General features: G+C 35.2%; 1 protein-coding gene across 4 annotated transcripts in view; it reads right to left on the minus strand.

Annotated features, from left to right (window-relative positions):
* AKAP9 (A-kinase anchoring protein 9) overlaps positions 1-17,366 on the minus strand; it is a 99,974-nt gene that overhangs the window by 20,658 nt on the left and 61,950 nt on the right. For 2 of the 4 annotated variants that reach the window (XM_042816723.1, XM_042816721.1), the window contains 10 exons: positions 15,654-15,865; positions 11,399-11,561; positions 9,243-9,455; positions 8,000-8,038; positions 6,554-6,786; positions 4,894-5,013; positions 3,373-3,549; positions 3,142-3,246; positions 2,571-2,723; positions 2,124-2,303 (listed from right to left, as the gene is read on the minus strand). In XM_042816723.1, coding sequence (XP_042672657.1) covers positions 2,124-2,303; positions 2,571-2,723; positions 3,142-3,246; positions 3,373-3,549; positions 4,894-5,013; positions 6,554-6,786; positions 8,000-8,038; positions 9,243-9,455; positions 11,399-11,561; positions 15,654-15,865 — 1,595 coding nt within the window. Of the gene's footprint in view, positions 1-2,123; positions 2,304-2,570; positions 2,724-3,141; positions 3,247-3,372; positions 3,550-4,893; positions 5,014-6,553; positions 6,787-7,999; positions 8,039-9,242; positions 9,456-11,398; positions 11,562-13,369; positions 13,710-15,653; positions 15,866-17,366 lie in introns of those variants that run through there. The other 2 variants (XM_042816722.1, XM_042816724.1) reach the window with 2 other exon arrangements.

Below are 17,366 nucleotides of genomic sequence, written 5' to 3' on the forward strand. Positions count from 1 at the left end.
GGTTAATTTTATAAATCTTACTCTGTTTGGAGTCTGCTTGTCATATTTTTCCTTTTGATAAGATTTTTTTAAAAACTTGTTAAATTCAGCTTCATGAATCATTTGATTTTTTTGTGTGCTTTTTCCCATTTCTTATTAGAAATTGATATAAGATGGCTTCTTTTTCTCTGTATTACAGAGTCACCAGTCTCATATTTGCTTAGTTACATCCTTCAATGAATTTCTTTGAATTTTATGTCCTTTGCATAAAATTGTAGAACGTCTGGAGATCTGAATTGAGCAGTGCTTATACACTGGAATTGAAAAAACAAACAAACAAACAAACACCAACACAAAAGGAGATTTCTCAAGAATATTCTGAAAGGAATAATGTGAAATGAAAATAGTTATGGTATATAAAATAGTTAAGAACAGTAAAAGGGCCTTTTACAAATTATTAGGAAGAGGAGAAAAAGAAAGAAAGAAAACAAAATTTATTACTAAAGTAGCTGTGCTTTTCCCTTTATCTCTCACTATTTTATTAGGTTTAGTTAGTTAAACACTAAAATAACTTTGTATTAATTATAATAGGTTTAAGAATAAATGAAAAATGTGATCAAGACTGAAGGAAGCTCAAAAGCACTAAAGACAATGTGAACAAGGCCTTGGTTTTCAGAAGAAGAGAACAGCGACCCGGCTGGCTGCTATCCAGTGAGCTTAACAGCTTCTCTTCTTCATAACAGTAGAGTAAAGGGCCACACAAGGCATATAGAGCTATTAAAAGAAAAGCACTTTGTGGGATGAAGATGTCTATAGGATTAAGAAAGGGATTAACCTAAGGATGATCTATTCATTTTTTAATGCTGATCTCATAAACAAGCAAACAGTAATTATTTAATGCTCTGGAAACCAAAACAGGGTAAGAAGATGAAATTAAGAAAATGGAATTATACTACAGGAAAAGAACCAACCATTAAAATGAACTACACCTAAATCCTAGGTATTTTCTTCAAGGCAAGAAATGTAACTCTCTTACCATGGTCATTATATAAAGCAGAGTTGTTCTAGATTCCTGAAATATGATCTTTTCTAAATGCACTTTCCTAAATCCAATTCAAAATTTTCTAATTATTCACTGAGATTCATTATAAGTAAAAGTAGCACATACAAACTCAGTGAAATTATCCAGTCAAAGCTCTATTTCAATGCAGTGGATCCAATACGCCTCAGTGAAATGTTCTGCTAAACACTGAGCTGCTGAGGGGTAAAAGAGTTTTTATTATTAACTTAGTGAATAATTTGGGCTCTGGGGACAAGGTTTACGACTAAAAAATTTCATGTTTTAAAAAGTCAGAATGCAATATTCTTCCACTGAAAATATCCAATGTTTTTGCTACAAAAAATATGAGACCAGAGGCCAGTTTCTTCTACTTACATGAATACAAAATATGTAGCATAACTATTGAAATCAAGTTCATTATACCTATATAAATTGCAAGTATGCTAGAGCAAGATGAAGCTTATTTTCATAAGAACACATGATTGAAACGTACCAGAAAACTATCAGTGTTAAATCTCAATACATAAAGATGAATCTGCTTTATTTGCTCGATTTTTTTTTTTTAAGAGAAGACAGCTTGTTGCTTGTACAACCACCACATTTCAAAACTGGATTAAATATGTTGCCAACATCAGCATGATGGCAAAGCATTTATACAAACTCCCGAGAAGTTCAGCTACTAAAATGAACAGTAAGTCTAACAGGTTTCACTGTTGGACATAACTGAAGGTTAGCCCCTGCAAGATGGTAAAACACATGCTGAGATTCAGTCCAGCTACCTAAACAACACTAAATTTTCAGAAGTACAAGAAGAATAAGGAAAGAAGAGCTTTAGACAAAAAATGAAACAGAAATAATGCAGAAAAACAAGCAGAAAGCAAGTATAATGTATTCACAGTATAAAAAAGGTGGAGGAGGAAAAGCAGATCAGTGTTAAAACACTGTTAGATACTGAAACATCAATATTTTAAAATTAAAGCAGGAACAGAAGATACTGTAAAGGGAAATATGTTATTCACATTTTTACTATTCTTAAAGCTAGCAACAAAGCAGGACTCTGAAAAAAGATTTCAAAAGTATGTACTTTGTTGTCAGTTGTGCCTTCAAGTTGCTGTTGCAGTTTTGCAATTTGTTCATGAAGATTATCTATTTCTTGCTCCTTTTCTTGCATGATGTGAGCAAGTTTCCCAGCCACTAAGTGATGGTCTTTTATGGTGGCATCTTCAGATTTCTGGATAGCTAGTCCCAGTATTTTCATTTCATCCTGCAAAAAAAAAAATCCAACCCACAAAAAAATCAAAATCACGTTACAGTTATACATGACATTTTCTGCATATTTTTGTATGAATATTAAGGTATAGGAACAACACATCTTATGGAATAAGAAGTTATTATACAAATTTTTTAGTGTTTTGCAAGTTGAACTGCAAAACGCTTGAGAAAACGAAATAATTTGACATCTTGGCATTTTTCAAGAATTTGTTTCTGAGAAGGGAAAATAAAGTTCTAGGCTTCCCAGTTACACAATTACCTTAAATAATTTGTTCTCTTGTTCAAGCTCTTGCAAGTGTGTAGTAGACTCCTTTCGCTGAATTTCTAGTTGCATGTGCAACTGCTGAACTTCTTCATTTTTATTTTCTAACTCCTCTCGAAACTGCTCCAGTTGTTCTTCAAGGTTTGTGACCTATGCTCACAAAACAAGTAGTGAAAAAAGAACAGACAACCATAGCAAACATTAAATGCTGTAATTTTCAAGTGCAATGTCTTCTGTAAAAAGAAGAGTTTGGTAGGCAAAAAAAATTGAATGTATACTCGGCGACATTCTGAGTCTCTGAATGGAATTTTAAAACACACTAAAAATCAGCTAAGATCACTATGAATATTTTCTTAATTGGGCTGAACTTTGAGTACAGAAACTCTCTTGTAACTCATAAGCTTTAACAGAAATTATAACAACAATTACAGCTCACAAGAGAACTTCAATGGGATTTGGACAGCTATTTCATCTGTTTAAGTTTTTATCTGCATAGTTTATTATATTCAAAAGTAAGCAAAAACAAATAATCCAAACTATCAGTGGAAACATTACACAGACATCTTACCTCCTTTTCTTTTCTGTCCACAGCTTCTCGTTCAGCTTGCAGTTGTATTTCAAGAGGTAATTCTCCTTTTACAAAAATGGTGCCAAATTGTTTCCTTTCCTCCACCTATAAACATGCATTAAAATTAGTTACTTGACTTGTTTAATAAGAAACAAATCAAAAGGATATACTGCTTTGTTCTCAAGAAAATAAGAAAGGAATAAATACATTATAATTTTAAACCAAGAATACCTTTTGCAAGTTATCTGCGCTGATGATTAAAGCTTGTTCCAGTTCTCTTATTCTGCATTCTAATTTCTCAATTTCTTCATTTCGTTCTTGTATATCTCTCTGAAGTTGCTCCTTAGAAAGCAAAAGCTCGCTGCACTTGTCTGTTTTTTCTTTTAAATGATTCGTTAATTGTTCAACCTGGTGACAATACAGAAAGAAGGTGAATATACTGTAGTACATTGAAAGGGTTTGCTAGCAATAGTATCAGCGCTGATCTTATTTGAAAAAAAAAAAATCCCTTTTTTTTTTCTTGTAACGAAAGTCTTATTCTTTAGGTGGAACAGAAGCAAAATTAGGACATCGTAGTGTTACATACAACAAATACTATTAGCATTCTCCAAGAAGTCAAGTATTCCATGCTGTATCACTTGCTCTCTAGTAATGCTTTAGTTACTCACAGTGTCCTCAACAAAATGTCCAGCATACAGCTAGGTTAGGACCAAACACAATTGGTGGACAACTGTGTTACAGGCTGGGCTCATAGGGTTATAAATGTGATGGAGTACATCAGTCTGGAGGCCATTCACAGGTGAGGTTCTGCAGGGCTTCATTTTAGGGCCAGCTCTCTTTAATGTTTTCATAAATGACACGGATGCAGGACATGAAGGTATACTAAGTTCATGGATGGCACTATATCAAGAGGACCTTTTGACTTTCTCAAAGTTAGAGAGGCCTTGCAAAAAGATCTTAACAAATTAGAGGGCTGTGTAATTGCCAACCACGAGAAGTTCTAAAAGAAAAAATACACAGAAAGGGATCTGGGGGTTCTGGTTGATGGCAATCTGAATGTGAGTCAGCAGCGCAGCCAGAAGGGCCGACTGTACGTCGGGGTGCCACCAGGCGAGCTCTGCGCTGCTGCAGTTCCAGCTGCTGCACTGCAAGAAGAATGTAAACTATTAAAGAGGGGGGCTGCGAAGATGGTGAAGGGTTTGGAGGACAAGATGTATAAGGAGGGGCTGAGGTACCAGGTTTGCTCAGCCCAGAGCAGAGGAGGCTGAGGCCTCATGGCGGCTGCAGCTCCTCACGGCACTGAGCTCTGTTCTCTGTGACAGCAACAGGGCCCGAGGGAACGGCATGGAGCTGAGTCAGGGGAGGGCAGCTGGGGGTTAGGGACAGGGTCTGCACCAGAGGGTGCTGGGCACGGAACAGGCTGCCCAGGGCAGTGGGCACAGCCCTGAGCTGTCAGAGTTCTATGAGTGTTTGAACAGTGCTCTCAGACCTCGGGTTTGGATTTTGTGTGGTGCTGCATATAGCCAGGAGTTGGACTCGGTGATCCTCATGGGTATATGTTTACTACTAAGCAGCCCCAATAAAACTCCAAAACAGAGCTCTCCCGCAGCACAGTCATCTGTTGGGGGTATACTCTCCCAGCTTGTAAATGCTTGCAGACTAGGTACACCATAAAATAACTCAATTGCAATACCTTAAGAGTTGTATACAGTGAATATGTAAGATAAAATGACAAGTAATAAAACATCTGACCTCTCTGCTTTGATGTTCATTGACAGGCTGACTCCTTTGTGGAACCTTCAGCTGTTGTTCCAACTTCTGTATCTCTTGCTGGAACACGTCTCTCTCATGCTCTCTGTCAACTGCTTGCTCCTGGAAGTTACAGAATCATGTCGATACACTATTTGATTTTAAAAAGTATCTGAATTAAACATCTTATTATATTGTATTTTTTTTTTTTATGTGAGGCCGGTATCAGCAGGTCTGTGTTTTGATGTAGCAGAACCTATTGCAGCTATGGCTTAAAACTCTTTCAGCTTTCATAGTTCGTGTGTTTTGTTAAAAAAATGAAGACAGCACAGATTAACCAAGTATTATTTCACAAAACTGACGGTCTTGTTTCTCCTATGCCAGGCACCCCACATGAATGGCAATAAGTCAATATTTTATTCTATTTTTTTTCTTAATGCTTGTCTTCAATATACGTAGCATAAATATGAATTAAGAATAGGAATTAAGAATTAATTATGCAAATATTAGTGAAGAGCGAACAACCCCAAGAAAAACCCCAAACAAATAAAATAATGCCTAAACAAGCCACAAAAGCTCACCAAGATTTCAAATATTTATAAATTGTTCAAATTTTGAATTTCAGTTTCCCTTTTGACCAATTCCAGTTGTTATATTCCAGTTTGATATTTGTGAAATGTATTATTATAGAGGAAATAGTATGCAACTGCCAGTGTCCAATGAATAAGCACCTTTAAGGTTTGTCTGTTTTACAGAGTGACCTTATCAGATATATTAAAATAAATTATCTCAAGTATCTGATAAAAAGAGGAATGCTTCTGTCAAGAAACAAAACATTTTGCAGAAATCCAGAAAACTGGAATAAAAGAATCAGAATTCTAATTCTGTAATTAAAAAATCTTCAAAATTCATAGTTCTCCAGTACATGTTATCTGTAATTCTGTACTGCATTTATGACAATGGGACTGGTAAGAAAAATTTTAACTTCTAAATCTTGTCATATGACACATTAGATTCAGTGTGAAAAATAAGCAGGTAACTGTAGAAAATGAAATAAGGCAAACATAAGTGTGGTAAGAAGTAACTGGAAAGATCTCTCCTTTAATATTGCTTAGAGACAGATAAAGAGCTGGTGTCAGAGTCTGGTATTATGTATGAAACTGTTACACCTTACTTGCAGTTAAGAATCTATTGAAAATGCACAGAAATAATAGTTTTGTCCCAAGTATAAGAGAGGAAAAAAATTGGGCAAAGATGACTGCAGAGATGACGGTGTATACTGAAAACACAGTATTGTTTAAATGGCTGAGACAGCCTGTAGGAAGGAAGAAACTGGGTACATTAAAGAGGCAGCCACCATTGTGAATGTGGGCAAATGCACATATAACTGCTTGGGAGAAGTAGCTTAATATCTAGAGATAGATTTTTAGATGCTATGATAAAAAAAGTATATTAAAAATATAAAAGAAAGCTAGATAAATTATGTTTTCTATTTCAAAATACAACTGAAACTGAGTAATTAATTCCAGCAGACCTCAGTTTCCAGGTATTTGCTGAAAACAAACAAACAAACAACAACCACCAAGCATTTACTGCTCAACCAAACCTCAGCACAAGTGCTCACCCATCCACCTTCATGAAACACTCCTTTCACCATACTTACATCTAGAAATTTTCTTGTTTTCTCAAGTTGCTTCTCCAAAGCCTGGTTTTGCTGCCTTAAGTCCATAAGCTCGGCATTTTTTTCTTGCTCTAGCTCTATGAAACGATTGACTTGTTCCTCCAAGTCTATTTCCAAGATTTTCACTTGCTTCTGAAGGTCATCATATTCTTTTTCAGCTTGACGCTGTACTTCAATTTTTTCTTTCATTAGCTTTTCTGTTTCCTCTAGTAATTCTGGTTATAATAAAATCATCACACACTATTTTTAGATATGAATAGTTTTCAATGTTATGAAACAAAACCACTTCCCAAGGCTGTATATATCCATGCTGTAGTCTGCAGAAGGACATTAACTGGTTTGGGTTTTTACTATTTTTCATTTTTAGATTTTTTTTTTTTTTTTTTTTTTGTGAGAAGTGATCAAGATAATCATTATAGCAAATTCATTCCAAAACTGCTGTCCTTTAGATAGACTTCAGAGGACTGATAGTGAAATGATATTAGATCACTTCCCCATTTAAGTTGCACATACATTAAACAGTCTTTGTATAACTGGCACAGAAAAGAAAAACACAGATTCGAACCATAGCTAGTCAGCACAAGGGCTAGCTATGGAATGCAGGACACCCAATATTTTTCTCCTTCTTAGGATGATTAAAATCAGCCCGCTCCCAGGCTTCAGCATTTAATGCGATATATAGAAATAATTTGTAGGAAATACTGAAAGACTTAGCAAGATTGCCAGGCAGAGGGGGAAATTACTGATCTGTAACTGAGGCTTTGCAAAAATCAGTGACTGAACGCCCAATTCTGATTCTCACGAAAATGCTGGCACACATATATAGTAAAGCCCCAAACCACTATTAAGACTCTTAAGCCACAGCCCATTGAAGTACATGTTAACTAACCATTAAGGCACCCCTTGAGGCAAAATCCAAACTGTGAAGTGCAATTACATTTGGAGAGTCTTTAAAACATGATTGATAATTAGACAGAAACAATACAATTTACAATCAATATAGAAGAAATATCCTTTAGGCACCATCATCTTACATCATACTGAACCAATTCTTATTTCAAGGTAACCATTGTACGTCTGTATAACACATTGTTTAGATATTAAAACGAAACTTCAGTATATTTGGAAACAAAAGTGGAAAAAAAAACCCCTACAAAAATATGCCTCCAATATCAACTAAGTATGTGTAATTCGTAAGTGAATAAGATGATGGTTATTAATGAATTTGCTTATTTATGCATAGAAATAATAAGAAATGTTGTTAGCAGAATGTAAAACTGAGTATGAAATACAACATCAAAGCTGCAGGCCAGTAAGAATTACAAGTGATGTCAGTAAGCCAAAAGCCCAATAATCCTGATTAACAATGTCAGTACGTCTAAATCTTCCACCCAGTTACAGGATTGGCCATGCAACATACAAACACACCTGCTTGGGAAGCTGCATCGACTGCAGCATCTACTAGGCCTAGGAGAATAGAGAGAGAGAGAATAAAACAAAAAAAGAAGCAAAGTAATTTACATGCCAGCTGTAGTTTTCTTGTGATGCAACAATGTAAGAGAAAATGAAGCCAAAGAGAGTGTGGCATTTAATGACAAAGTTGTTGAGGTAACTTAGGGAATGAGGTAGGTTATTCTGGTATGCATGAGGTAAGTACCTAAACAGTTTACCCTTATGGTACCCGTACAGTTGCTATAGTTGAAAATACTTAAGACATAAAACAATTTAATGGGAGACACATACAAGAATCTTCTTTACAGTAAAGTAGTGACTGGCTGTTATTAAAATTTCACTATAAAATTTAAATAAAATAAAATCAATAAAATTTACAAAACTAGAGACATAAATTGCTATAAACTTTTAGACAGTAAGTAAAATGCTAATTTCATGCAAGCACTGCAATTCTCAAAGGAATAGTACATCATAACTACCACTGTTTCAATTTTCTTCCCTTTCAAACATACAACATTAAGTCTTTCTTAAGCTAATAAATTAGAAGACATATTTACTTCATAAAGGCAAATGCTTTTTTTTCCCCCCCAAGTAAGCAGTTAGTTAAACTGATGTGATATTTTTGATGTGATATTTATCCAAAAATTTTGCCATCACCAGTATTTTAATTTTTAATTTCTGTATTTCGCTTTCTGGGGAACTGAGTAAGTAGATTTTGGTACTGGCAACAGCCTTTCCTTGTGCAACTCCTGCACCATTCTTCCTCCAACACAGAATCTGATATAGGAGCATACCTTTGATGCCTAAAATAACTATGGACATCATGTGTAATTCAATCACATTCTGGCAGGTAACCTCACTAGTGCCTCAAACTCCATTTCAAAAATACTTAGACCAGTATTTTTATACACAGGTGCCAGCTTGGAGATATTCATCTTCAGCAGTAATATAAATAATGGATTTCCAAAGGTATCAAGCTTTTGTTTACTACAAGAACATCTACCATGGTTCAACACTCATTTTTTTGTTCAAACATTCTGTAAAGTTATCTCAATAACATTAGGTACTAGGTATGAAAATATCACATTTTGCCACATCGTATTTTTATTAAAGATTAAAAAGAGGTAAAAAACAAAGAAACAAACAATTTCACCAAGATCACTCATTATTTTGTTTAAAAATAATAAAATCTTATAGAAAGACTGTGGGGAATACATACGCTGCTCTACTGGCCCCGCATCTGCTCTCATGGCATCCTTCTGTCTGGCGAGTAACTCCTTTTCTTCCTGGATCTGCTGCTGTTCAGCCTCTAATTCCTGCAATTTGTTACCTGTACACAGTAGTTCTTGCTCAAGATGGTCAATTACATCTATTTTTTCCTGCAGTTGTTTTTCCAGAAATGCTTTTTCATCTGCATAACCGTCAACGAGGCCTGTAGAACATCAGTTTTTAGGTAGATTTAATAAGAATTTGGACTTTTAGCATGGTCAAGTCACTGCAGTAATCTCACATGAACGCACACGTATGTTAGATACTCAGTACTTGAAAAATTCTGTTCCTATTCTTCTCTTCTTACTCAATGAACAATCAAAAGGACACCACGTAACCAAGAATAACTATTTCTTTCTGCATGTCAACCTTGGTAGCAAACAAGCACTCAAAAGCAAGAAAAAAAGTATGTAACAAACTCAGGATAATATAATAATAAGAAAATAAGTTCATGTGGACAGTGCCATGCTGTGTCTGAAGATATTTCATCGTGCAGTAAAAGTGCTAAACATGGAGAGCGCACTCCTGGAAAACTGAAGGCAAGATTCACAGATTTCCATGGTAAGGTGTGTTCTTTCATCTCTGATATGGGTGGTTCTAGAGGACAGCCTAGACATCAGCTATACAACGTCTGAGCCTTGTCACCTGGACACAGACCCCTATCTTACAGGTTTTGTCTTACTAAGCCCACTGAACCAATGTAGCATTTTTTCCAATACTCAAGTGAGCTCTGCCAGTGTAAATACGTAGTCTTGAGCCAGTGTTAAATACAGCTTGAGAACATAGCGAAACTATTGATGTTTCCATTGGATTTCAACATAAAAAATGTGGAACTGCTCTGAGCACTTAAATCCATGAAAGAAACAGATGAAAGTTATCAACAAGAAAATTAAGTAACAGCATTTTCCGCAGACACAGTTTGGGCCTGGTCGTATGCATAGCATCCTTCAGGCACTGCTGATCAGTCTTTTTTTCCAGACTTGGATTCAGAGTTAAGAGCCACTATGAGGGGCAAACTTGTGAAAAATATACTAAAGTAGAATCATAGAATGTTTTAGGTTGAAGACCTTCAAGATTATCAAGTCCAACCATCAACCTCAGCTACCAACTCCCAGTGCTAAAATATGCACCTCAGTGCCACATCCACACATTTCTTAAATGCCTCCAGGGATGATGACTCCAATTACCAATTGCTCCAGTTACCAATTGCTATATAAAGATAATAATAGAGATGCTAGATGGAAACAAAACATTCAACTACTGAAACAGTAAGGCTGCTTTGACAATAAGGCCTTTTGACTACAAAAAAAGGCATTAAAACCTTTAGATCTGTTTATATTTTTTTCTGATATTTTATATATTTTATATTTTATATTATTATTATATATATTATATATAATATATATTATATTTTTTATATTTTACTATTATAATTTTAATATATATATTATATATTATATATTTTATTATTATAATTTTTATAATTTTTTATATTTTTTTCTGATGTCGAAAAAGATGTTAGATTTCCTTGGTTGTAACACTCTGGAACATTAATATTTTTAATTGCTTCTTGATGTGGCTGCAAATATGCTTACAAACATCACATCAAACAAAGTTAAGTAGAAATACATAAACACTGTATCACCAAATTCAGCCTGAAGTTTCCATGTTTTTATCTCTGTTTTGTGGATCTAAGTTAAGGTCAAGAGGCAGAAGGCACAAAATAGAATTCAAGAAACTATATTTAAATGTAAGATTAATTTTTTTCCTTCCCTATCCCCACCTTGAGGGTGATGAAACACTAGAATAGGCCAGCTCTGGGAAATCTGCTTTAGCTGACCCTGCTTTGAGCAGGCTTTCGACATGAACTGTTATGTTCTATGACTCTAAGTTGCTAACACTTCAATTTGATTGCACAGAACAAAATAAATTAATTTTGAGGATAACAACACATATCCAAACTATTATTTTTAATGGAAAGTAATTAAAAAATTGCTGAACAGAATTACACAGCGGTAACATTCTGAAGTTCATTAAGAAACTGATCTAATTTGAAGTTTCTTTACCCAGTTAATAGGTTAATCAGTGCAAAGATTAAAAACTCACCTTCAGCTTTACTAAGCTCCAAAGCCAACTGCTCTCTGGCTTTGGTTTCTTCACTGAGACGTTCTTGCAGCTCTTCCTGATACCTGATAAACTCTGTGGCCTCTTCTTGCTTTTTGAAGGATTCTCGCATGAGTTCTGTCTGGGTAATTTTGGCATGTTCAAGCTACCAGAGGGGAAAATCATAGAGATTGGATAAATTAAATATCTTGTAATAAGTAACTGTTTTCTCTCTCATATTTCATTAATAGTGGCTTAGCAGTGTGATGAGAATTCCTACATAATTTCAGTGGACATTGGATAAGATCAGCACATATTCACAGACAAGAACAGGAGGACATTCTGTATAAAAGCATATGCAAACAAACAGTTCTCAGCATGCTGAACTGAACGAGCTACCTGGCTAGATACGAGTCTTTTGTTCCGGTAATTTCAGGTTTATGAGTTTACTCTAGATTCACCTTTCTTTACACGAGTAAATATACATGTGAGTAAGCTATCATGCACCATATGCTTAGAATAGCTAAGTGCATAAAACTAGCAGAAGTTTTGATATAAACTGACATAAGTTTTTCATCTCTTTCTCGTCTAAACACAAAAATGAAAAAAGACACCAAGATAATGAAGTACTAATTACACAAAATATGTAATAACAAATGGGCCAATTACCAAGAAGACCTATACTTCTCAACTATTAACATATACAGTCCACATCCAGGTTTGGAAGGACTGAAATACAAAACTGATCGATCTGAATGGGGCGTGAGTTCTTGGTGTGCCCAGTACTCAAACTAAGACAACATGTTAACTTCAGAAAAGGAAGTAACGCATATTTCCTGCTTCTCTCCCATTTTTTCCCCTTTAATATTATGGATAACAGGCAAATATTTGTAAGACAGTAACTTTTTTGGCTTTGCTAAGTTTATATTGAACAAATATCTCTCAATTTCTTTAAAAATAATGGCTTTCTGACCATCTTCACCTCAGGTCACAATTAGCTTGCTTTAAAATCCCAGACAAAAACAGGTCAGGAATATTTTACAAAACATTACACACAAAATTATCCATTTATAAATAAACTGAAACTTAAACAACATTGAAAAGAATGTCTGAGTACATTCTTTTCTGCATTAATTCTCTCTTGTAATACAGTGAATCCAAAGACTTAATTTAATTTCTGGAGCATTCCTTTATGGATGGACATCATTACCTTGAATAGGAGCACTCTGACAAGAGTTTAAAAATGGAACAGATGCAGTTGAATTTTTGCATTGGATTAAAATATTTTAAAAATAGTAGAGCCTTCTTACTCTATTACATTTTGAAGTTCTGCATTTTAAATTCAGAGCCCCTTCTGAGTAAAAGGAAAGTACACAACAAGTTTACTGCACGGAGAAAACAACAAAAAAGGCTTACTGAAATGCATCACATGCACAGTAATGCAGCACTAGGTAAAACTCAAAAATTGTTCACCAGCTCTTTTCAGTAATTACAAGTCAAGGTAATATTCCAAATAATACTAAAAAAAACTCAAAAAGAAACAGAAACATGAGCACTATTTTTCAAGTACAAAAACTCTCTCATGGGATCATTGGAAGCCATCAGCAAGCTTGTGCTAGTTAATGGTACTACTCAGTGCATGAAAGCTACAAAAGAAAAGTTTAACTGATTGCAGTGCCCTCCCTCCACTTCATAAATAATTCATAGAGAAAAAAAAATGTAGTAAGTATAATTGACATACTTTTAAAAAAGATTTTAACTCTATACAAGTTAGTATACATCCATGTCTGCTAAATTCCTTCTGTTGGAAAAAAAAAATTATAACCAAAGCTGTTTCAGAGTTCATTTAAAACTGTCTAGGAAAAATGCTCACTAGCAATACATAGCAAGTTTACAGCATTTTTCACTGCATTCATTCTCATCCATTGAAGCAGATTTAGATATTAAAATATACATATATATACATATACTTACTGAGTAAGGTGGTGTAGGCAAGGAAATTTTAGAAACAACTTTTAAAATATGCCCTTTTTTTTTGTGTTTGAAGTGAAAAATTGCAGTATTTACAACTACGGAATTATTCTCATCCAAGTGCTCAGTGAAAGGAAAAGGATATGGCAAAGGCACACGAGATTCAACCTCATAAATGTCTTCTTCTTGGCCTTCCGTCCACAGAGGATTCAACAGATTAGCTGCCCAGTACGTGCGGTAAGAATCCATTTCCAAAAGCTGCTGTCACTGTCTTCTTAACTGCCACATCACTATTTTGCACTAGCTAAACTGCCTTTAGAAATTGCTAAGATAAATTTGTAACAGAACACATACATTTAGCAGTCTGAGAATATGCATCAGTGCTGTCAGTGACAAACCAACTGAGAATCCCCAGGGTCAGAAGAGTAACTGAGGAGAGCAGAAATCCAAGGGGGAGATGCACGAAAACTTCATATGGTCACTCCTAAAAATCCTCCTTGGAGAAGTTTCACATGAAAAAGCAACACAAATCTTCCAGTAGCAGCTGGCAGGTAATTTCCACAGCAGAGAAGCACGATTTTGTTTTACCTGAGCAGGCACATTCCAGCAGACAAGCACGGTAGCAGAATAGAAACTAAAAATGATTTTCCACCTCCCCTACGGCCAATGAAAGAGAAATACAGAGATGTTGTTGTTCGCCTTCATTCCTGTTCTTCAAGTTAATTGAACAGGAAGAGCTTTCTCGGACTCTGCTTGTTTCAAGACTTTCTGTCAGTATCTCCCAGCCAAAGAACAGGGGAGGGGCCTGATTTATTTACCTGTATATAACACCAGCAGGTGGAATCTGAATTACGACACACCCACTCCGCGTCTTGTCTGAAAGGATTCAAACTGCACTTCAGTCTGAAATGTGTGTTTAGACAGGTCTCAAGCAGTCACTTTGAAGATGTTGCCAGGTTTCTCTCACTCTTTAAAGTTTGTTTTATGAAATGCGTAGTGGTTTATATGCACAACACAAATTATTAAGAGGAAAGGTTAAAAATCTTTTCTCTCTGTGATTGATTTAGGCTACTTTTTCCATCCTGCAGTATTTCACGAAGTAACTTAAAGATGTAATCTACAAACTCTCAATATATACAGGAATTGTGTTTAACTCAGTAACAGTACAACAAGACAATGGCAACAGATACTGGCAAAGTCTCAGCTACAAAGTTGCGAAGGTAAAATAAATCTTTCTGATCGATAGAGAATAAACAAAAATAAGCTGCTTAGAATATATTGATTACTTTCACAGGTATCATAAAAAGTACTTTAAAAACATCAGTCACAAAAATAAAATCATTTATGTACAGAACTACTGTGTTTAAACAGCAGCAGCAATATATTTACAAGAAACACCAACTGTAATAGAGAATTGATCATACTTCTATAATTGCAGCATTAATTCTTAATTACTGCAACACTTTGAAGTTGTTTGCATTGCCTGTTAACTCACATATGGGTCAGTAGCACAAAGCACATTACAGCCTTTGAATTCTGGTAAAGAACTGAATTTAAAGACTGAGTTTTTCAAATGGCACTGACCTAAGAACAGACTGTGAGATACCAAGTATTTTCTCAGTATACCTTCAAACTTCAATTAACAGAGACATACTCCAGAGAGAAACTAAAATCCTACTATGCAAATCCCCTACAGCAAAGAAGAAAGCAATACCCATATGCTGCCTCTTTGGAAGCTATCCATGAGCCACATGTCTCAAACACACACTAGAAAACTGGAGTGCAGACTCCTTTCCTGATAGCAAGAAAGGCATGTGTTTAACCCACCAGGTTAAAATCATAGTCAGAAGTGGCAGTCAGAGAGCTCCATCTTTTTGATGAAATAATTGACCAAAATATCAAATGAACCAGGCACAGTTCCCTTCATATCTCTCCCTCCAAATGGGTCTGCTAGATGTACTCTGACACCTCCTGTCTCATCTCTGGATCGCAGCAAAATGTGAAATGACCATGAGGAATGAAAGACCACTCCAGATGGATAAACACACCTAAATTCAGGCATCCTTTGTAGTCCATACCCAACTCCCATTGTGAATCTAAATTCATCAGTGAAGTAATGCTGAAGCAGAATTTCTGGAATAGGCACCTGAAGCACTGCGTCAGCTTTGAAAATGAGTATATAGATTTTAGGCACATAAAAAAAAAACATTCATGAGAAAAATAAAGAGTACAACAAAAAAATTAAGACACAAAATTCAAAACACATTACTATTAGATCACATACTACCTGATTGGAAGTTTCACTGATAGCTTCCAGAAGTTTTTCAACAGCCGCTTGCAGTCGAGAACTAATATTCAGAACCAGTTCTTCATTTTCAGGGTCTAATTCCACTCCACTTTCTGCAAGATGTTGGCTCAGCAGTCCTTCCTCTGCAGCTCCTGACCACATGCTAATATCATCATCTCCCATATTGCTGCCGTGGTAGGAGGAACAGGACTCTGGAAAAACATCAGTATTGACGTAGACTCTTAGGACTTCAATACATGAAAACTATGAGACATGGTTAGAAACACCAATCAGAGCACGATAAAAATATTTTGTCTTGATCACAAAGACAGAAAGGGAAATAATAATACTTAATAAAATTTACATAAACAAAACTCAATGTGTTAGCTAAAAATGAGCTAAAAAGGAGAAAGAGAGAGAAAAGGAGATATTAACAGGATCTTTTAAACATACTTTGAGTGTGCTTTGGATTCCTTACTCTTTGGAATAAATTGAGGTAATGACTACAAAACTGTCTTATAAAATATAAACAAAACAAAACAAAACAAAAACACTCTGACCATCAGTCATTCTTTTCCTTAGTGCCCAGCTACATTAGCATCCTTTAAAACATGACTGCTCCCGTTACTGATGCAAAAACACAGACCTGGGAGAGTAGAGAGCATGACACACATATAATTCAGACAACTTCTCAGGATAAAGACTAGAATACAGAACATCAGCATTCAGCATTGTTTTTAGTAACTTGAAAATTGATTAAAATGAGTAGCTGAACAAGCCAAGTATGGTAACTGCTCCTACTGATGGGCAACATGATATCTTGCTACTCTCAGTCTTCCTGAGGTCTGAATTGGCTTAAAGGCATTTATCCACTTCAGTTGAAAGCAGGAGGCACAGAGTTTGCTTGTGTTATTAAACTGACAGTAATCCACCTAGAAAATACTAAATTAGCTTAATTTAGAATTTATTTAAGCAAGACAAGTGAAAGCACTCTCCTGTTTTAAAATCTCAAATTCAGTATGAAACACTACAGTAGTACATCCCAAAAGTAGGTAACTATTCCTGATGAGATAAGTCAATGCCTATTGACTTTTTTTTAAAATCTTTTAAAAAATTCTTTCAAATTTCAATTTTCCCATCTAGAAAAAATACCGTCTTTAAAGACAGACACAAATTTCAATGTAGTCACAAATGTGAGTGAAGTTGGCAATGATAAGTGAATCTCAGTCTAAAATTCATCTTCTATAACCCTTACATTTTAGTGAATTGCTTGGTTGATAGGTACATCTGAATTGTGCAATGATGAGTGTAAATCAAATAGAAAAATGAACACTATAGAAAATAACAACAGAAATATGTAGCCTGATGCAAAATTATGTAAGAGGCTGACCTCCACCTTGCTACAACCTCCTTTCAGAAGTTGTAGAGGGTGATAAGGTCTCCAATGAGCCTCCTCCTCTCCAGATCAAACAATCCCAGTTCCTTTATGACACAACATCTCCAGAAGATTTTCAGTAGTTGTAAGAAATAGAAACACTGTTAAATCTAATTAACTCCTCATGGCAGTTGAATACCTAACCCCAATTTGTACTAATCCTCATAATGGTGACCAACATAATCTCTGCTCTGAGTATTAAAACTAAATTCTCCTTCCCCAAATCCTATTTTTCCTTGATACAAAATAATGAATAGAATACAACCCTCAAAAGCAAA

This window comes from Centrocercus urophasianus, unplaced genomic scaffold, assembly GCF_019232065.1.
Source record: "Centrocercus urophasianus isolate 14NV4802_14NV808 unplaced genomic scaffold, USGS_Curo_1.0 seq_16, whole genome shotgun sequence".
NCBI lineage: Eukaryota > Metazoa > Chordata > Aves > Galliformes > Phasianidae > Centrocercus > Centrocercus urophasianus.